Source organism: Culex quinquefasciatus, chromosome 3 (assembly GCF_015732765.1).
Source record: "Culex quinquefasciatus strain JHB chromosome 3, VPISU_Cqui_1.0_pri_paternal, whole genome shotgun sequence".
Taxonomy (NCBI): Eukaryota; Metazoa; Arthropoda; class Insecta; order Diptera; family Culicidae; genus Culex; species Culex quinquefasciatus.
Window position 1 is genome coordinate 115,131,739 of NC_051863.1, and position 22,637 is coordinate 115,154,375.

The 22,637-nt window shown below is 38.9% G+C and overlaps 1 protein-coding gene across 1 annotated transcript in view; it reads right to left on the bottom strand.

Moving 5' to 3' along the window:
- LOC6031300 (C-type lectin domain family 4 member F) overlaps window positions 1-22,637 on the bottom strand; it is a 106,717-nt gene that overhangs the window by 48,878 nt on the left and 35,202 nt on the right. Inside the window, 3 exon segments of the mRNA XM_038258851.1 lie at window positions 16,875-16,889; window positions 21,259-21,423; window positions 21,426-21,698. Coding sequence (XP_038114779.1) covers window positions 16,875-16,889; window positions 21,259-21,423; window positions 21,426-21,698 — 453 coding nt within the window.

A 22,637-nucleotide genomic window follows, 5' to 3' on the forward strand; every position in this document is an offset into this window, starting at 1 on the left:
AGCAGGTTGTTGGTTGGGGGTGGGGTTGAGGAGATGGGGAGTACGGGCAGGGCGGGTTCTGCCGCGGCTGCTGCCGCAAGGAGTTGGTTGCGGCGTTCGCGTTCCTCGAGGAGAGGCAGGAGCAGGCTAAGCTTGTTCTGGAGGTCGTCGGTGGTGGGTTGGATGCGGATCGTGGAGGTCGTAGGGACGGTGAGGGTCTCCGTAATGAAGGAGGTTATCACGGTTGGGGTGACATCGCTGTCGTACACGGTGGTTAGGATTTCCCGGCCTTGGAAGGTGATGGGGAGCACGATGGATTTGGTTTGGGTGAGGGTGGTGACGACTTCCTTGACGTGGGTCTTGTACTCGACGGCGGTCGTCACGATCAGCTGGTAGCGGTTGGGATCGGGGATGAACTCGGTTGGGCGAGGTGCGAAGTTGGGTTCGCCGACGCCGAGGTTTCCGAGGAGGAGTTGTGAGAGGAGGATGTTTGCTAGTGGGGCGTTCGAGAGGACGGCACTGTTTTGAGTGTTGCCTTTGGTTTGGACGAACGGGCTAGCTTCGTAGAGGGTGGTTGAGATGGTTGCGGAATAGGCCGTTTGACGCCCGCGGAAGGTGTTTTGGGAAACCGATACCGTAGTAGTAGCTGTTGAGCTCAAAATGAACTTGGTGATCTCGAACAGTCCATCGTTGTTGAATGAGGTGATTTCTTTGTTCAGGACATGTACGGGGACTCCGTTTGGACCCTGCGTCAGCGAGAAGCAAGTAGTGCAGATCTCTTCGATGCTCGTGGTCGTAGTTTTGATCAGGCTGATTTCCGTGCGCGAGTTGGTGATCAACGAGACGGTAGTGTCAGTTGGCAGGTAGAACGTGACGGTCAAGGCCGGAGTGCTCGGCTGCAGACTGGTGCTGCCCAAACTAACCGTCTTCCGGCGCCAATCGTTGGCAGTGTTGGTGTGTCCGAATCGGTTCACCCGCTGTGGTTCTTCGTCCTTGTACACTCTGCTGCTACCTCCACGTCGCGAAGTTCCCCGAACCGGAGCCTTGTTGTTTCCGTTGTAAGCCGACAGAGTGAACGATGGCCGCCTCGTATTGGCGTTGTACTGAGGCTTGTACGCCAACGACTTGAGTGAACTTCTGTTCCTATTTCTAGCCGTGTTCCTCGTCAACGTGCTCTGACCTGCGTTATTCCTCGGGCGGCTCGTTTTGATCTCGTTTGCCGTTTGGATCTTGCTCTTCGATAGCAGTCTGTACTCCGCGTAATTGTCCCGCAAGTTCTTGGCCAACCGTGGCGTCGTCGTGTAATCTAAATAGTCATCTGAAATGTAATACCTCGAATCGATCCGATTCGTAATGCTTTGCTCCCGCGCCGTGGTGCGACTCCGCCGGTTCGTCCGATTGTTAATCGCTTGCCGTTTGACCCGGCTGGGTCGGATTTCATCCGCGCGATTAGCTTCGGCCGCCAGCCGCAGCTCGTTCGTGATCTGGCCCAGGACGCTCTCCTCCGGGCGACGGTCGTCAAATTCCAGCGCCGATCTGCCCAGCACCGAGTTGTAGTCCTCTGTGGAGAAACGGGAAGACGCAGTCGGAGAGGGAAGAGAGAGAGAAGAAGAAAAAGAAGAATTAGGCTGGAGGTCACCACCGGAGGGACGTCGGGGGTGGTGTTGTTAAGGTGTCGGGGATTTTAGTTACAAGTGGGTGGTGCAAAGGAGAGGGGGGGAAAATACACATGCAAAAGTCTGTACACGAGTGTGTTAACCGGTGTGTGTGTGGTAGTGTGTTAAGTGTAGAGACCAAACTACTTAAGGCTAATCTATACAAAAAAAATGTACAACTATAATACAGCACAAGAAGCGGGACCGGAGTCCCGGGTTGTGATTAATGAAGGGGCTGACATCGCGCAGCCATGGCCCGCGGACACTTGGAAGATTGATCAATGGTTTAATTATATGAACCATATCACGCGGGGTTTGTTCTTCGCAGTCAGCAGCGGTCCGGTTTGGCAAAGGTCGAAGGTATTTCGGTGTCGTCGTCAATGTTGAAGAATCTCTGGGTCGTCATCGTCGTGTCCTGCTAGGGTCGTAAAATAATTATGTGCTCTTGATCAGTCGGTGAATATTTATGTGTTTGTAAGGAAGTAGAATGATGGTCACTCTTCTGAATGGTAAAAATGGCAAATCAACAATCGACTAATTAGGTTTATTACTGTTCTGAATGAATTCGGTTGGATTGAATCAAGCCTATTGTCATGTTTTCGAAAATACTACTAAAATAATGGCAAAAATGCTCAGAATGGGAAAGCTTCAACCAAAACTTGAAGACAACTTTAAAAGCACTTTCAACGCAAAAGGGTTCCAGACGCCCCCTCCCAACGGATGTTCAAAATATTGCATCGATCGATGTCGACGTGCTACGATGAGCCCGATTGGCGTCCAATAAATCAGATGATTGCACAATTTTCGATTCAATCTCGGTTGGTTGAGTGCAAAATCCGTCTCCAATCCCCCCCTCCACCACCCCCTTGAAAAGTAATATTCGTTGCCTCTGTGGTGTGTAATACTGCAATTAGTAACGGTCTAGTGAGGCGGTCCAAGTTATTGGGATTGAGCGGGTTGTGGAGGGAGCTGGATTCCCACGCCACTGTTGTCTGCTCGATGAACTGCTGTTGCTGGTGCTACAGAGAGATACCATCAGATGGCTCAATAATTGCGATAGTTGTCGCCTAGGACCTAATTGTGAATCAATCAATGGGTCCATCCGTCAGTGTGTCACTGTGAACCGAATGAAATAATAATAGCAATAATAAAGCGCATTGTTGGGCAATTTTGCACACGTGGCGTAATCTAATTTGGTGGGATAACATTCCACGGGGGTTCAATCTACATTGGTAATCGAGTTGTATTGTTGCCTTTGACCGTTGACCTCTAGCAATATATACTTTAAAGGGAGCTAATTGGATTTGCTGCTTGATCAAATCGACATAGATATTAGATTAACCTTGTGAATGGAGGCACTCATGAATCGAAATTAAACGTTTTTGATTATTTTAAATAAAATACTTCTTAAATTGGCTAAAAATATATTTTTTACAAGTTTTTACATTTCAAGACTGACCATGGTTAATGTAAGGGGAATAAAAAAAAGTGCATTGTAACGGTTGTAACTTTCCGCAAACTAACTGCCCGTGTTGGCATAAATGTCCCACATGCAAAACAGCAAGCTGAGAAAAAAGCAAGGCCAGTTTGTCCCACACATAAGGTTACGTGTCAATTTTTGCGAAAAACTGTATTTCCTCCTGATTGCTAGAACAAAGTACAGGGTGATAAAATTTTGAAAAATATTTGCAACGGCCTAATAAGAAAAAAAATTAAATGTTATTTCACAGATCTTTAAAATGCCAAAATCTTTAAATATGTTTTTTTTTATTTTTATATATTTTTAAAAATACTGAGAATTATGAAGTTATATTTATAATTTTAAATTTCAAAACAATCATCAAACACCGGTTTCTGTAGCAAATGCAACAAATTAAGACAGCTGTTTATGCCAAATTATTACAAATGTTATTTTTTTTATTTCGGTTAAAACAGGAAGATTCTGTACCTGTTCAAACTGTAATTGTGTGCTTCCCCAGTTGGCGGCAGTGACTTAAAGATAACTTCTGGAATTTTATTTTTTTTAAAAGGTCCCAGAAATTAAATTTCCAGTTTTTGCTTTTTGGGTGTTTTTGAAACCGCCTTGAGTCAGGGGTATTAAAAACACCCAAAAAGCAAAAACTGAAAATTTGGTTTATTGGACCTTTTAAAAAAAAAAACTCCAGAATTGGTTAATTTTACACGGCTTGTCTAAAGGTTATTTTTATCGAACTTGAATGAACCTTGCTAATTCAACCTGGAGCTTGTTGGGGGGACTGTCCTGAGTCAGGGAAACTGTTTTCCAAAATTATCTATCGGTGAAAATTGATTTTATCTCATTTTGAAATTTTTATGCCATAAATATTAGCCAAAAATTCGAAAAAGTGTCAAATATCTCACTAAAATTAGGATATTTTTTGATTTTCTTTCATCATTCTGAATTAGCGAGGTTCATTCAAGTTCGATAAAAATAACCTTTAGACAAGCCGTGTTTAAAAATGAAATTCGTCAGTTATCTAGAATTTTGCATTGACTTGTATCATTTTTTCTGTTTTTTTTACATATTAAAATTGAATTCTCGGGATTTTTATAGTTTTCCAGGGAATCACAACCTGGGAAAATTAGACGCCCTAGGATCAACTATATTTTAAATATGTTTTCCAAATTTTAACCCTTACAACCCAACCCCGCTTTTAGTCGGGCTTCGATCTAAAAAAATCGCCAAAAATTAATATTTCAACAAATCTTCGATCTTTAAAAAGCATTGGAAAGAAGAACTCGTAAAATAAAAAAATGGGTTAGAAGTTTAACTTGTTAAAAGTCTTTGCCAATGTTTATAAAAATTTATTTTTTAAGGGTCAACTTTGGCTGTTTTTTTACTAACACTTCCTATATTTTCAGTAAAAAGAAGTATGCAGTAGTTTTTGTAGTGTCCCACTCTTTGCGCATTTTTTTAACAACTTATATGATAATGATGCCATTTTATAGCAAAAATTTTTAAAAACAGGCAAAAGTTGAAAAAGTGACTGTAAAAACATGAAAAAATTAGACAGGCAAAATGTAATCATAGGAGGTAGTAGAATAGGCTAAAACCTACCAAAAACAAACATAAACTAAACAAGATAAATGCAAATTAAAATACTAAAAGCGAAACAAAAAAAAACATAAAACAAGAGAAGTAAAGTTTCTCGTTAAATAAAAGTTGCTCAAAATTACCTCCTGAACACGGGAAAAATAAAAATGTTCGAAAAAAATTTGGTCAGTAGAGGGTTAAACTCAATCCTATCTTTTCAAAGGACAGTTTTTTTAAGATCTTTCGAAGAGTCAAGCCTTACTTTTGAAAACATTGCAAATAATGTTGTCTGAAAAAGTAGAAATATTACCCATCTGCTCTGGGTCCTGTTTAGTAAGTAAATTCAGTCTGAAAAGACGGTGTAATTGATAAAAAAAAAAAACCGAACCGTGACGGATGCTGTAAATTCGGAATTTAGCCTAGTCATGGGTCAATCTTTGATTTCAGGGGTAGCCCCGAGAAAGCCCGGATTTTGACCACCCTAGTGATTACGCAAAAACAAAATTTGGATGCTTGAATATTACCTCTTTTTTGAGTTATTTTGCTAAAGGGTAATTCTCTACCAACTCACACGAAATCGGGAAAAGTTGCCCCGACCCCTCTTCAATTTGCGTGAAACTTTGTCCTAAGGGGTAACTTTTGTCCCTGATCACGATCACATTTTTGAACATGCAAAAAAGAGGTGTTTTTCAATAATTTGCAGCCTGAAACGGTGATGAGATAGAAATTTGGTGCCAAAGGGACTTTTATGTAAAATTAGACGCCCAATTTGATTGCGTACTCAGAATTCCGAAAAAAATGTATTTTTCATCGAAAAAAACACTAAAAAAGTTTGAAAAGTTTTCCCATTTTCCGTTACTTGACTGTAAAAAAATTTAGAACATGTCATTTTATGGGAAATTTAATGTACTTTTCGAATCGACATTGACCCAGAAGGGTCATTTGTTTCATTTGGAACATAATTTTTCATTTTAAAATTTCGTGTTTTTTCTAACTTTGCAGGGTAATTTTTTTGGAGTATAACAATGTTCTACAAAGTTGTAGAACAGACAATTACAAAAATTTTGATATATAGACATAAGGGGTTTGCCTATAAACATCACGAGTTATCGCGATTTTACGGCAACTGCTGTGTGAGTTGGCGGAGAATTACCCTAAAGTAATGTGTAAAATTTTTTACTAAAAATGTTTTATTCAACAGAGTAAAAGTTCTACCAGTTGTTGATGTAAAACAACACAATTTCTTGTCACATAATCTGTTTGTCTGTCTGTTTTCCATATGTTCATGTACTGTGTTAATTCTCGCTTACTTTTTCAAGGTCCTATGTACATAGGAAAACCATGGCTCATTGGTTGTTTTGAAAAAGTAATCTAGTATTAATATTATTCGACATAATTTCCCTAAATGTGATAAAAATATTAAACTGTGCCGATTTTCAAGTTTTTTGTTTTCTATGATTTTGAAAAAAAAAACACATTTTTTCAACAGTTCATAAAACATTGTCATCACTTTTTTTTTCGACGTCTCTATTATAGCATAAAATATGGCATTTTTGTCATCTAACAGATACTGTAAATCGAGGTGACTGACTGGCTGACAGGTAGATTTTATTTTGCACATACAAAAAAATTGAGAAAAAAACCACGCACAAAAACCCCAGTCCATGGTAGCGTGCCAATTGGTTTGCATTTGAGCAAGAAATAATGGTGTTAATTTTCATGTTCGATTCTTTCTCTTTTTCCTCCGGCCGACACGGCCAGGGTACCTGCGGCACGGGTTGGCCCCCAAAAGGTCAGATGTAATTTCTGCGTACACCACCAGTTTCCGATCGAATCGCTTTAATGGACGAGGTGGTTAACGGCTTTCTGTGTGCGTGCTGCTTGCTCGACCTTGGGTGTCGGCTTTTGGTTTGAGGTGGTTGTTCTAGAAATTTTCTTTTCTTTTCTGTATGTATAAAGTAAGGTTCATTTTTGAAACAGTGACATTTAAAGTTCATCACCCTTTGAGCGCTAAATTCAGATTCCTCATCGAATTTTTCATAAGTTAAATAAACCAAGTCCCGACTGATAACCGGTCTTCCGTAGCTACGCGCCTTCTCCAGTACGACCTTGAACTTTATCAACTACAAGCCCTTGCTTGCTGTTTGCTATACTAGCAACTGTCTGTTAATCTTCCCGTTTAACTCAGTGTCCAGTTAATGGCCAATAGCCAGCAGCTGTCGCCGGTGTCCATCCGTTCAACACGTGTACGAACATGGCGCTGGACATGGCGTGCCCTTAAGGCTGCCAGACGAACTCGGACTTCCTCGGAATGTCACTCATTAAGGGGGCACACGCAACGCAACAACCGTTTCGAAACAGGTTGTCACCAACGGCGTCGTCGGTTGGGGGCGCTCTCAGGTGTGAGTTTGCTCAATTAGGGCTGATTTGTTCGCAATCTGCGCTCTGTGTAATCATAAATAAATTGAGGATTAGGGTGGTGCAAACATTTTAATTACATCTTGATCTCTAATGAAAGAGTAATGTAGAAGACCCATAATTGTCCCGCGTCCCCTAACAAATATACCCTCCAGGGATGGTCCCACCATCCCACGTAGGGAAGTCTAAATTCATATCTCTCCCGCGGGGACCGGTTTCCCTGGCGATTTGATGGAGATAAAATGATGAAGCGCCCCGGCTTGTTGCGCACTCTGGCTGGCCCCGAAATGTCAAGGACGTCGTTATTTTGCCGCGTTAGTACCGACTGCTAATGATTAATAAAATTTTCAATTTAATACAGTCGGGAGGCGGCTCCGCGGGCAACGGAGCCACAAGTCCGACTGCTCGTTCAGAATATCTCAGGGTGGTTTTGAGCTGGTGCGTGTGATTGCTTTCACTTGACGTGCTAATGAGATGATGTGCCACGGTCCCTGAAGGTTAGGACAGTGCGAGGAATTCCGACTGGAGCCCCTGAGCCTCAGAGTGGGCGTTGAGTCGAAAGAATGTCGGTAAAGAATAAAAGATCCCAATTATTTTCAATACCGAGTCAAATTATATCGGCGCTTTTGTGCCATCTTGGTGTACGTCACTTTTTGACGTTCCGAGAAAAACGCGTTTTAATGTTTGACCTTGAATAAACAAAAACGAGAGTACGTAATGTAAACAATAACAAACACGTTTAGTTTGGTTGACCATTCTGTGCTTTGTCCCGACGTTCGGTTGAATATGGTTGGTGGAGTCCCGATCTACAATTACTAATGTTTACGGTAGTCGGGTTTGTTCGTGTGTCAAACGCGTTCTGACCTGAAATCCCTTAGGCAACATATCGCACTTACATCAATTTTCAGACTGTGTCAAGGTAGCACAACAAGATTGAAAGTGACAAAAATGCAAGGAGTTTTTTCGGTTTTTATGGAATATCTCAGGGCTGACTCCAGAAGGGTGTTGAAAATTTTGTTGGTTGAATATTACCTCTTTTTTGAGTAATATGACCTAAAATTGTTTGAAAATGTGAACCTGATGTAAATTCACCAGATACTGATGAAAATTCTTCCAGTTCCTGTCACCATTCCCTGATGAATATTACCATATTTTTTTTCTGTGTGGCCAACGATCATGTTTTTTCACATTTTTTCGAAAAAAGAGAAACGGGGTTCAATTACGAAAAAACACTATGCAAAAAAAACCATCTCTCAAATTTCGCAGTTTGAGTGATGAAAAATTACTTTTTGCAATTCCGTCGTGAAACCACAGAGAACAGATGTACATCTAGGCTCTAACTTGTGTGTAAACACTGTTGCACTAAAAAATGTGTTGCATACAATCTTGCATCAAATAAATTAGTGTGTGCAGGATACGCTTGGCGGCGCCACCGTCGCGGCTGAGAATACTTGACTTAACAATGAAAAAGGCTCAATAATTTCGAAAGAAAATAAATGTTAACCTCGCTTAAATATAAAATCACTTCTTTAAAATTCCATTTCACAAAAAATAATGCTAAAATGCATTAATATTAACGAAAACATAACAGAAAATTCATTCAAAAATGATGATTCAAGCGACAACTTAAAATAGTCCCTTTACACATGTTATGTCCGATTTCGTTTTGTTTACCTTCTTTGGCGCGTAATTTTGCAACCCTCTGATGAAGGACAGTCAGACATTGGTCTGATGTCGTTCGTACGGAATGTTTAAGCAGTGATTAGATAGTTCAACGTTCTGCTACTGTAGGTCATCATGATTTTGGAAGTGGCGCTATCTAGGCGGATGGTGCATACCCTAGCTCTTTTCAACGTATTTTGGTTTGAATTTTTACACACGTTTTTCAATGCTATTTGTTCAATGATATACATCTGTTCTCTGGGGTGAAACTACTTACTTTTCCTGTCATTCTTGAACGACGAAATAGCCTACTTTTCTGTACCAAAAATAACAGAATCGAATAGCAACACTTTTCAAAATAAATGCTGAAAAGTTCTACTTTTCAGCACTCAAATGGGTGCTGAAAAGTTGAAATTTTCAGCACTTGTTTCGAAAAGTAACACTTTTCAACATTTTTTTGATTTAAACGATTTATTAACAAAATACATGAAAATTTGACATGAAATTTCACTCAGTGTGTGTTTTTTGGAATTGCAAAAATGTTGTATGGAACTCGTTGCAAAACTTGATTTTTTCAGCACTCTTGGTATTCATCCAACTCGGGAAACCTCGTTGGATAACTGTACGACTCGTGCTGAAAAAATCCTCTTTTTGCAACTTGTTGCATAAACTACTATTTTCCCGTTTTTGCCATTTTCCGGTCTTTGCGCGCGGTGCGTCGAAAACCACACATTTTGTTTTCAAAAAATCGTATCTCGATATCGTGTTGATGAAACTCCACCATTATAAGATATATTATGTCAAATATTCCGAGGAATCCGATGAAAAATATTTTCAAGCATATGTTCTTGGTATCGAGAAATCCAAAATAGCGTTTTAGTTTTCATACAAGTATTTCAAATATCAGGCTTGATTTTTGAAACTCCGAACAATTATTCTTTAAAATTTTTTGTATCCAAGAGGGCTAATTATCATACAATTACATTTTATTCAATGGAATTCCACCTCCACACCTCTATGTGAAATAAATAAAATTACACCTGTAAACATGTGAAATTACATCATTTAAGAGACAATATTAAAAATTCATTCTGACACAAAATCTATAGAGGATTTGCAGCAAAGCTGAAAGACACATGTCGCCACCTATGAACAAATAGCGTAAACCTATGATTTTTTGCAAAAAATGTATTTTTTCTTTCATAACCAACATTTTTATAAAACTTATGTCGGATTTGGATGAGAAAAATTATTTCCAACAATTTGGTGTACAACATTCCAATATAAGTTTGATTTTTCTATGAGAAAACTGTAAATTTAGAAAAAGACAGTAATTTGGACTCAATAAAAATTGTTGAATATACACCCAAAGGAAAAATATATCTCAAAATCTGCAACATTGGATTTGCTGCAGAAAATGTCACATTTTATGACATTTGTTGCAGCAAGCCTGTAGATCATTTTTGCCCGCTTGTAAAAATTTCAGCGATCTGCAGTTCTCACCAATACATATAATGCTGGCCCGTCCCCGAGCAACACTCCAAAGAGAAGCATATGTTGGTGCTCTTTCACTCACTTTTCATCAAGCGTCCATGGCGCGGTGGTAGCGTGTTGGATCAATACCCAAGAAGTTGGTGGATCAATTCTCGTTCTGCAAAGTGTTTTTTTTTGTGAAATACAACCAAAAAGCCGTCGGAAATGTCGATAATTGTCGGTAACGGGCAAAAAGTCATACTCCTATATCGCAAAAAATGCATGAGGACAGATTTCATGCAAATTCTGATATACTTTCATGCCGCCATGCATCACAATCATGCGACTGCCAGTAGGGTGTACGTTAGCACATTTGTTATCAACTATATAATTATATAAAGTTGCGTATTTCAATTGCGAAAATTTTGGTACCCTAACATCTATAGGTCATCGCTGAAATTTTCTAGTTATCACAGTTTTAGTGAAAAAAGTTGATTTTTTGCCGATTTCGTCAATTTCTCGTTTTCGCGCGCGGCGCGTCGAAAAACCCGGATTTTATTTTCAAAAAATCATATCTCTGAATCCTGTTAATGAACCTCGCCCAATTTTTGATATGTTATGTAAAATTGTCCGAGGAATCCGTTAAAAATATTTTCAGATATAGGCTCTTTGGTCAAGACACCGTCAAAACGGCATTTGATGTTTTCATTAGACTTTTTCAAATGTTAGGCTAGATTTTTGAAACTCCACATTATTTTTTCTTGAAAGTCCAACTTATCATCTTTCATTTGCGCCCTAGACAGCTAAAATCGGTTGGAATGGAGCGAAGTTATGATTTTTTGAAAAAAGTGGTTTTTGTGAAAATCGACGAAAATGGCCATTTTTCGGACCACCCTAACACGACGTAGGCCACCCTAATGACCAAACAAAAAAATACGGGTCTAATTATTTTGGCCAAGGAACCCCCAGAAAAAAATTGAGCCAAATCGAAGCACTTTTATTTTTTTTCTTTAACTTTCATATGGAACTGCTGTATTGATATATTGATATATACGGGGAAACTCCTTTTTTCGTATTCCAAAACATGTAATTTGAAGAAAAAGTTCACAAATTTTTGCGCGCCCAAAAATTGATGTTCATTATTTTAAAGCAAAAAATTTTTCTCGTCTTTAGCAACCAGTTTTATTAAAATTGATGCAGGGAATCATGAGAAATAAGCGATTTTGTTCTTCAATCCAGTAGAAAAGAATACGATTTTTGGTAAGTAACCTCATTTTGGCGCCACCTACATTTGAAACACAGTCGCGCTGCAAAACCTCAATCAGATGTAATATTCCCGATTTTGGTTACTGTTACTGAGCAGTCCTATACGGAATAGGTCTTTTTTCTTTAATTTTATTTTTTGTATCTTTTAATCCGGCTAAAACTTTTACGGTGCCTTCGGTATGCCCAAAGAAGCCATTTTGCATCATTAGTTCGTTCATATGATTTTCCATACAAATTTGGCAGCTGTCCATACAAAAATGATATATGAAAATTCAAAAATCTCTATCTTTTGAAGAAATTTTTTGATCGATTTGGTGTCTTCGGCAAAGTTGTAGGTATGGATATGGACTACACTGAAAAAAAATGATACACAGTAGAAAGATTTTTGGTAATATTTGTTTTCTCTTTTTGTCACTAAAACTTGATTTGCAAAAAACACTATTTTTAATTTTTTTTTATATTTTATGTTTACGCCCTTTTGAAATGGTAGTCTTGATTTAATATTTTTGAAAATATTGTTTTCGAAAAGATCTGAAAATTTCACGAATGTTTCATATTTTAACATTGTAAGTCGGGCCATTAGTTGCTGAGATATCGACATTAGAAAATGGTGGGTTGTTTGAGTGAGACTTAGAAAACAACAATTTTCCTGTTTTTTAACCTTTGCATGGCAATATCTCAGCAACTAAGAGTCGTATCAACAAAGTTCAATAGTGCAAAATATAGAGAATTTTCTCAGCTTTTCAAAAATGTTTTTTTTTCAAAAGTGGGCTAATATGGGCACTTATTTAAAAAAATGAAAAACCGCGACTATTTTCAAAAAAGTTACCTAAAAATGGCTTTAACTTGAAAACGGTGTACTTTATCAAAATTTCGCTGGAGTACTTTTTGATTGCAAATTTGATTTTGTGGGATTTTGTGATATTCCACGTTCCATAAAAAAATAAAAGTTTATGCAACAAGTTGCAAAAAGAAGATTTTTTCAGCACGAGTCGTACATTTTTCCAACGAGGTTTACCGAGTCGGATAAATAGTACGAGTGTTGAAAAAATCTAGTTTTGCAACTAGTTGCTTACAACATTTTTTGCAATTTTGAATAACGCTTTTTGGATGGACCGATCAAAACAAAAAAATATTGAAAAATGTTACTTTTTGAATATTTCAGCACCCATTTCAGTGCTGAAAAGTTGAACTTTTTGGCACTGGTGTTGAAGGGTATTAATTTTCCATTCTGATATTTTTGGTAAAGAAAACTAGGCAGTTTCGTCGCTCGAGAATGACACGCATTGCATATTGTATGGAAAAATTTACCGCGGAAAGGTATAGGATTAAAACAAAATGTTCACGTGGTTTATGGATGGCCCATTTACAAATTACCAAATTTCGAAAATTTACATATTATTTCCAAAAGGAGAGAGTTACCGGGACTCGTGGTGTAGGGGTAAGCGTGGTTGCCTCTCACCCAGTCGGCTTGGGTACGATTCCAGAAGGTCCCGGTAGCTTTTTCCGAGACGAGATTGGATTGGTTGGCCCCGGTATAGCTTAGAGGTTAGGTCGATAGCTCAGTCCAGGTGTAGGAGTCGTGTCCCTAGATCCTGTCTCGGTGGAGTCGCTGGTAGGCAGCTGGACTAACAATCCAAAGGTCGTCAGTTGGAATCTCGGGGTGGATGGAAGCTTAGGTGTAAAAAGAGGTTTGCAATTGCCTCAACAATCAAGCCTTCGGACACCTAGTTTCGAGTAGGAATCTCGCAATCGAGAATGCCAAGGCAATGCTGTAGAGCAAATAATTTGATTTTTGGTATGATTTTTCGAAAAGAGAGCTGTCAAAATTGTTTGAAGACTTGTATGAACGAAAAAGTTTATAATCAAACATAGTAGAACAACCCTACGGTACTATGTTTAAACGGGGAGGGATCTTAACGAATTGACCCATCGCCTACAGAGTTTTTCTAGATCCGGTTTCCTTTTTTCCCACCATTTTCAATAAACGCAACGATCCGTGTCCACTGGCAGTTTGACATTTTGCCGAGTTCTACATCAAATCATTTCGTCATAACTGGAAGGCGCCCGTTGATGATGCATAAAATGTCGATGTTTTTATCACTTTATTATCACCGACCGTGTTGTGCCCTGTTTTCCAACCCCCCCCCCCGACTATTTTACACCACCCGGACTGTCCCGGCCCGATGGGGGACGACACAATTTATGCTCGTTCGACAATTTTCCCTTAATTTGCTCTTGCCAAATAAAGGTGAGCTCGCTTTCATTAAGTGCCACCTCTTGCTCTCTCTCTCTCCGCCGGCTCGGCAGCAAAAGTGCAGCTAAATTAATTGCTCATGTTTAATTAATTTCAGTGCAAATATTTTTCAGCACTTTTGTCCGGAGGTCGAGAAGCACGGCGAGCGCGGGCGGAGAGGTCATCGAGTGAGAGTGGTTTGATTTAATGGTGGTACGTAGTGGTACACAGATCAGGAATCGTTTTTAATTGAACAGATAAAACACAGTCGTTGTGATTAAAGTTTAATGGGTTAAAAATAAATGCAACTTCACACAGCCCACACTGTTGATTGTGATTGTCGAGCCAGCGAGCTGAATTTTCATTTGAATAATGAATTAGCGCAAAGTTAATTTTGTATCGCAAATTGTAGTTCCGATGAATGGGAATGCCCTATTTAATGGGATTGTTCTCACCTCCGGAGAAGGTGTTGGGCCAAACGGTGATCCAATTGCAATTATAATTAAATATGGTGAAATTATTCAACAGAGGACGTTAATATTTGGGGGGAATGAAATTGCACCCAAACAACATGCATTCTTTTAAATTTAAGAGCGAGTTTTTCACCAATGTGTTACAGGTCGTATCGAGGTGAAACTCCAATACTTCAGACTTAGGTGAAATTTTCCGAGGATTCCGAATATGACACAATTGAGACCAAAAAGTGCCGCTATGGAGGCCTACAGCGCAAAAGCTAACGGTGTAAAATGTTTGTTATAGAAAAATCGAAAAACTATGAAAAAACTGCGATTGGCCAAAAAATTAATACCGTAAACTTATGGTCCATAAAATTACCTATCTTTTCACCTATGGGAGTATGGGTTTTGGGGACTGTTGGAAAAAGATATTAAGGTTTTAAAAAAATCAATTTTTAACAGTAATTTGCAAAAGTTATGAGAAAAAGTTAAACCAATCCTGGATTTCTATAACCCGTTTTGAAGTGTTTCAAAGGACCTTTCGAATGCATCTAAGAGAGTTGGAATTGATCAAGTTTTACGGAAATGGGAGCAATTTTAAGATTTTTTATGTTTTCTCGACCTCAAACTTCAAAGCCCGTTTTACCCCACTTCCCTTTGTCGTAGAGGGCTCATATTTGGCATGAGTTCATCTTATGTATAGACAAACAAACGCTGAAAGTTTCATCCAAATCGGAGCACCTCGATACGACCTCTGGAACAAACCGAGCAATATTTACAAATACTGCCTCTTAAATGGATATTTCTAACGAATTAAGAAATAAGTGATACAGTCAGTGCCGAGGAAATTATCTCTGGGTGAGATTGCGTCAGAGTGATTTTGTGCCATTTTTTGCATTTTCCCAGATTAAACTTTATTCTGTTTGATGGGATGTGTTGGGGATACCTTAACTATTTTTTTTTTCGAAAAGTTGTTTGAACAACTGATGACTTATTTTGAGCGATTTCAGTTTCATTTAGCTTTTTGATAGTATTTAAATATTTGTTTTACTAGTTTTTGACACTTTGTAGGGTTACGTTTTAGAGTGTACCAATTTTCTTCAAAATTGTAGAACTATCCAAAAAAAGGTGTTCGTTAAGAGTTATCAGAATTTTACAAAAAAGATATCTAAAAAAGTTCAAATTATTGGCATTGATGGCCAGTTTTTTGCAACATTTTGCACCAAATCGTGTGTTTTTAGATTTTTTTTTTGAGGTTCAGCAAATTTTCTGAAATAATGAAACTTGTTCATTTTCTGATAACTTGTAAACATTGCATGCAAACATCAAAATTATGGTTTATTATTTGCTCTTAAAATTGATAGAACATTGTCAGAAATACATAGCTCTAGATTTTTGACCCTTTTTTAAGTGTTGATGCAATTTTGGCATCTGTCCATAAAAAAAAATCTGTTAAAATGTTCAAAAATCTGTATCTTGAGGACTAAATCTCTGATCGATTTGGTATTTTCGGCAAAATTGTAGATATTGATATTCTCAGGAAAAAATAGTTACAGTTTTAAAACATTATCGATCAGATTTTTTTACAATATTTCAAAAGAAGCAGCTGCCAAAATTGTATGAAGATTTGCATGAACGAACTAATGATACCGTCACGCGGTAAAGGAAAATAGACCTTGGACTTTGATGGTTTTTTCTTCAATGTTTCTATAAAATATGTTTATGAAACATGAAAAAATATAAAACAATTGTTCAAAAAAAGCACAGGCCGAAAAATACAACAAAAAAATCTTTTAAAAAATACAAAGGTTTCTGAGAAAGGTCTACAGAGAAATGGTGCATTGTTTTGTACAACAAATTTTTTTTTTGCGGATGGTTTTTTTTTAGTTAAAAAGATATATTCTGTAATTATTTCTAAAACAAACAATGTGGATAAAGTGGTTTGAGAAAAATTTAGCTTGTAAAAATAATGGCCTCTATGATGAATCCTGGCCATTACCCTTTCCAACTAACAAAATCCCAAGTAGAAGTAGTTTTCCGGCACACGCGGGGGTGTGGATATCGTATAGAACCCACCCTTGGTAGCAGCCTGTGCTATCATTCCCGTTCCATCCCCTCGAGATCTACAAACTGACATGGCGGGCGTCGTTGATGGCCAACGACTGTTTCCTATTAGCAACGGCTCTAGTTTTGACGATCGTGATGTTTTATATTTTCAGCGCATTCATGCATGCTGTTGATAAGGGAAACATTATTTGATCGTTGAAGCGTACGACCGGTTGTGCTGATAGGATATTACTGTCCTGTTCAGCAACGGAGAAGGACAACCATAGGTGGCCTCTCATGCTCAATTAAGCTTGTAAAAATATTTTAACTTCCAACTTATTAATAAATTGATATAAAAAATATCATCGATCATTGAATTCCTTGAGGAAATATAACTTAAATATTTGGAACAGAACATAACTTTAGTTAGGGTAAGTAAGAAGATGTGCAATTTAGACATAAAAGAACCACACAACATAAAATAGATTAAATATGCAAAATTAATTATTCTGCAGTTTACTGATCTCTATAAAATTAAAATAATTGAATTGCCAAGGTGATGGAAGACACTAGGAAGTGTTTTGATTTTTCCCAATTGGTGATGTTTTCCTCGACTTGCAGTTGGTACGTACCTGAGAGAGCCGATGCTGTAAAGAAAAGGAGAAAAAAATTATAGGTTATTATTAGAATCTGATTCCTTTGAGGAGTGCAGCCAGCAGCTTCAGTGTTTAGTGGCAAGCAAATTTAATTCAGATATTGTGCTGCAACAAGGAGAGAGCAAAACCTCCTAACTCTTATGTAAGACCGGTTAGTACCGGCCACTAGTCGGCAAGGCAGTCCGGCAGCGGTAGGTAATAAAATATTAAAAGCACTGACCCCAACCTAGCAATTCGAGACTTAACGAATGAAAAATGATACCACTCTTGAACCGCCACGAGAGGGGTTGAGAAATTGCTCTGCTCTAGTACCATAACTTGTGGACGGCGGCCATCATCGTCGTCATCAGGAAGAGCCAAGTTTCAATTACATTAATTTAGTAAAGTTTAAAGTGTCCAATCGATTTAACGGAAAGGTCGAACTGAGGCAATCGAGCGAACGGCAGTTTCTCTCCTCCTAGTTGCATTCAGTCGAGATGCATTTGCAGCGATACCAATCAAAGTAGGCGACGGTATGCAGCTGCCGGGATCTTTCACAAAAGATATGCCTGTTCAACCAGTATTCAACCAGGAGGGCCTAACTTAACGTTAGATTAAACTTGTGAAGGAAAAAGTAATTAGAAAAAATGTCTCAATAAAGATTCCGAACGACTTGATCGCATAGCTAGATCAATTAATCAATCTGATGGAATCAAAGTAGGTTTAAGTGAGACAACTTATTACCGTTGGGTAACATTAGCTCCGATGTGGTAATGTTATTTCATCGTTCATTCTGGGAGGTTTTCATGGAATGTGATTGCGTTGTTTTCAAACTAGCGATCAATTGCCTGAAGACCAAAAATAATTTGTAGAATGTATAATATTTTTGTCTTGTTGTCTTGTTGTCTTGTTGTCTTGTTGTCTTGTTGTCTTGTTGTCTTGTTGTCTTGTTGTCTTGTTGTCTTGTTGTCTTGTTGTCTTGTTGTCTTGTTGTCTTGTTGTCTTGTTGTCTTGTTGTCTTGTTGTCTTGTTGTCTTGTTGTCTTGTTGTCTTGTTGTCTTGTTGTCTTGTTGTCTTGTTGTCTTGTTGTCTTGTTGTCTTGTTGTCTTGTTGTCTTGTTGTCTTGTTGTCTTGTTGTCTTGTTGTCTTGTTGTCTTGTTGTCTTGTTGTCTTGTTGTCTTGTTGTCTTGTTGTCTGTTGTCTTGTTGTCTTGTTGTCTGTTGTCTGTTGTCTTGTTGTCTGTTGTCTGTTGTCTTGTTTCTTGTTTCTTGTTTCTTGTTTCTTGTTTCTTGTTTCTTGTTTCTTGTTTCTTGTTTCTTGTTTCTTGTTTCTTGTTTCTTGTTTCTTGTTTCTTGTTTCTTGTTTCTTGTTTCTTGTTTCTTGTTTCTTGTTTCTTGTTTCTTGTTTCTTGTTTCTTGTTTCTTGTTTCTTGTTTCTTGTTTCTTGTTTCTTGTTTCTTGTTTCTTGTTTCTTGTTTCTTGTTTCTTGTTTCTTGTTTCTTGTTTCTTGTTTCTTGTTTCTTGTTTCTTGTTTCTTGTTTCTTGTTTCTTGTTTCTTGTTTCTTGTTTCTTGTTTCTTGTTTCTTGTTTCTTGTTTCTTGTTTCTTGTTTCTTGTTTCTTGTTTCTTGTTTCTTGTTTCTTGTTTCTTGTTTCTTGTTTCTTGTTTCTTGTTTCTTGTTTCTTGTTTCTTGTTTCTTGTTTCTTGTTTCTTGTTGTCTTGTTGTCTTGTTGTCTTGTTGTCTTGTTTCTTGTTTCTTGTTTCTTGTTTCTTGTTTCTTGTTTCTTGTTTCTTGTTTCTTGTTTCTTGTTTCTTGTTTCTTGTTTCTTGTTTCTTGTTTCTTGTTTCTTGTTTCTTGTTTCTTGTTTCTTGTTTCTTGTTTCTTGTTTCTTGTTTCTTGTTTCTTGTTTCTTGTTTCTTGTTTCTTGTTTCTTGTTTCTTGTTTCTTGTTTCTTGTTTCTTGTTTCTTGTTTCTTGTTTCTTGTTTCTTGTTTCTTGTTTCTTGTTTCTTGTTTCTTGTTTCTTGTTTCTTGTTTCTTGTTTCTTGTTTCTTGTTTCTTGTTTCTTGTTTCTTGTTTCTTGTTTCTTGTTTCTTGTTTCTTGTTTCTTGTTTCTTGTTTCTTGTTTCTTGTTTCTTGTTTCTTGTTTCTTGTTTCTTGTTTCTTGTTTCTTGTTTCTTGTTTCTTGTTTCTTGTTTCTTGTTTCTTGTTTCTTGTTTCTTGTTTCTTGTTTCTTGTTTCTTGTTTCTTGTTTCTTGTTTCTTGTTTCTTGTTTCTTGTTTCTACGATCTTGTTTAAAACCGTTTTTTTAAGGAATGATTTTATTATTATTATTGTTTACGTTGCAAAATTCAATTGATACCGAAATATCAAGTCACTGCACCAACGCGTTGCTAATCGCTTAACCTACATCATCGCGGAACTTCTGTCTAAGTATAGTACTTCCAGCTAAACGAGCATTGATCACTATATTATTTAACATCGTTCCGATCAGCGCAACAACAGCAACATGGTCTCCAGCTTAACTCCACAGCGCAATTACTTTCACTTTCAATGCCGTAGCTCTTTAGCGGTTGACTCATAAACCTTAACTCTAATGTCGAGTGTTCAAGCCCACGCAAGGCTAATCCTAACCTCACCCTCATCGCGTGATGAATTGGCGAAATCGGCCAGTTCCTGTAACTGTATCAACTTGTGAGCATGTGCAGAGTCCGCGATTTGTGCAAGGCAGACCACCAGGTGGTGTTGCATTTCCTTCCTTGGAGCGAGTGGCCGGTGACCAACTCTGTGGAATGGAGTTGAATTTCTACGGCCGGCGTAATTTCACGCAAATAGACACCTTCCTGTGTGAGTTGCATGCATGCTGAAACCAGACTGGATCGGTTGGTCAAGGTTGTCCACTTGCTGCATTTGTGGGATCCGGAAGTGGAGTTGTAGATCAAGTTTCGTTCGGACAACGTCTCGTATGATTTTGTTGGCTACTGTCAACAGAGGTCCTCCACTATATTGTCTGAACATAATGGGACTCCCAACCGAAGGCTCAATATGTCTGTTAATGTCTCGTTTAGAACACACAAACCAATAACTTCTGATTCTAACCAATAAAATAGATCACATTCCTCCTACGCTCCGCCAAGGTAAACATTCAAATCGGAGGCACGTTCCGTGACCAGTACTCACCTTGCCAATATGAATGCGGCAAACTCACGATCGATCAATCGATCTACCGTCGATGCTGGTGCGCGGTGATCGGCAGCGATGTCTGATCGATTGACCGAGCCGGATCGATCACATTGGATCATATTAAACAAATTTCCAATTCCGGCGACCGCATACCGTTTCGAACACCTTGAAGGATCGTTATGGTCAATGGGCTTCGACTCTCGCTAAACGGTTGTGGCGCATGCATTCACAAAGACCTGATGTGTGAACTTGGGGACCCGGCACGATCCGAGGATCCGAGTCTGCTGGGGCCCCGACTGTGTAATTTTAATCAATCGAACTGTCGCTGCCAGACAAAAGAACGGCGCTTTACCAGAGCATGACAGCTTTGAGCAAACCAACTGAAAGGGGGAGCATAAACAGAACTTCGCCGTATTAGCATATTATGGAATGTGCTGACGACTTTCCTGAACACCGATCGCGCTTCGGGTTCCCATTGGGCTCACTTTGAGGTCAATGTCAGTGCTGTGGACGCCAAGATCAACATCGTGCTAAATTGAGTTCGGGCCTCTGTCGTGGTGTGGAGTTCAGCCACGGTGACAGAAAATCACATCACGCATCTTGTGTTGTTTGGCAGGGGCCAATTAAGAGCGATCATGGCTAGATTATGTGGAGGACAACATATTCAGAAGATTGGATACTTTGGAGGAAGTCGTTAGTTAGTGACGATCAATAATTTCAACGTTTTATGTTCTTAATCCATCTAGCTGATGAGTTTAGTTTTATTTTATAAATTAAAGGTATTGTTGAGAATCAGTGATAGGATCTTGATACGTATTAGGATATATCAATCTGATATCTTGATAACTACCTGTTTGTGTGGTTTGTGTGGAAGAAGTAAACATACATCCGGCAAAAGCTCTTGCTGCCAACTTTCATATTTCTAGATCATCATAGTAAAATAAGACAACAATAGGATTCTCAAGATTTAACTCAGAACAACAAAATATTCATGTAATCATGTTTCAAAAAAATCCGAACAGGTTAAACTCCATTTGAATCATGCGCTAAAGAATATCCAAAACAAACACACCAGAACCTCAACCAATCCCAATTAGTTAAAACAAAAGTCAACCGACCTCCAAGTGACTTGAGACATTCAGGCAATCATTTCAAAAAAACCAAACTCAATTAATTCATCACACCATCACACAATAATTACCTCTCTGCCGGTAGGACTTGTCCCGGTAGAACGAATCCACGTGCTCCGATTCACCGGACTGCAGCGACTCCACATCGATGTGGTCGTTGTCCAGCGAGCCGCCCAGATCGTCGTACTGGTCCAGATCCCGGTCAAACTCCTCCTCGGTCGGATCCTCCCGGTTTCGCTGTCCAGCTGACCTCCGCTGTACTCGTCAAACAGGCTGTACCGACTACTACTACTGCTGGAGGAACCCTGGCCGGAGCTCATGCTTTCGTTCTGGCTCGTCCGGGTGTCCCGCACGGACCCGCTGGCCAGCGATTTGGCCAGGATTTCGTCCACCGATGGCACGTGGATCTGGGGCTTACGCTCGGGGTGGAGTCGACGCTCGAGGTAGCGCTGCAGGATCTTCTGGGTGATCAGATTCTGGCGCTGGATTTCGAGCACCTGGGGATCTACGTCTGATGGGGGTGGTGCGGTGCGGGGAGGAAATGGGAAAGAGGAGAAGGATAGAGAAGAAGAGAAAAAGTGGTATGTAGCGAGTTTTGGTAAGGTCTGCAGGTCACTTTGAGGTGGGACAGTTGACGGAATAGCTTAGTGCAGAAATAAGTGGGCAGTACCGATGGTGACATTTAAGCGAAAGTGTGACCTTAGGATAGGCTCTGACCGCTGCTACAAACTGAATAGTCATAAATGAACCATAAAACCCATCGTCAGCGGACTTGTCAACGACTCGTCCTCGCCATACAAGTTTGAAAGAAGCCGACAAAAATGGCACATGGTGTTTCGTAACCGAATTTATTTTGGGATTCACAGACTCGTGCAAATTTATCGTGGTTTGGCAGTAAAGTCACGGCAAGGAAGCGTGCCAAACTGTTTGAAGAATTTGATTTACGAGCGAGCTACAAAACCTGAATACACCTGGCGAATTGAATGCTTTAGTTGGCATTTGGTCCAGATCTGTAGTATTATGATAATTCATTTATAAACATTGATGCGTCACACCGATTCGCGCATCAATAGCTCGTAAAATTTTAATTAGGTTGAATTTGAATACGTATGAGTGTCGCAAATTTCCATTTTATAACTTCTTTCTGAGGTTTTCAAGTCAATATTAGTTTTGTGTGTTGATCACCTCAAATAAACTTCTAAATAAGCTTTTTTAAGTTCTGCACAAACCTCTGAATGCCACTTTATTTTAGACAGATATAATTGAGCCTGTATAAAGCTTCAGAAAGTTCCAACCTTAAAAAAAGTGACTTTTTCCACACACAAGCTTAAGAAAACTGTATTTGGCTACTCGAGCTCAAATGTATGGTGTAGTCTCAGTACATCCATGCAATTTCGTCCTGCAATTCAAAATGAAAAATCAAATTTTAACCACTCTATTTATCATTCTA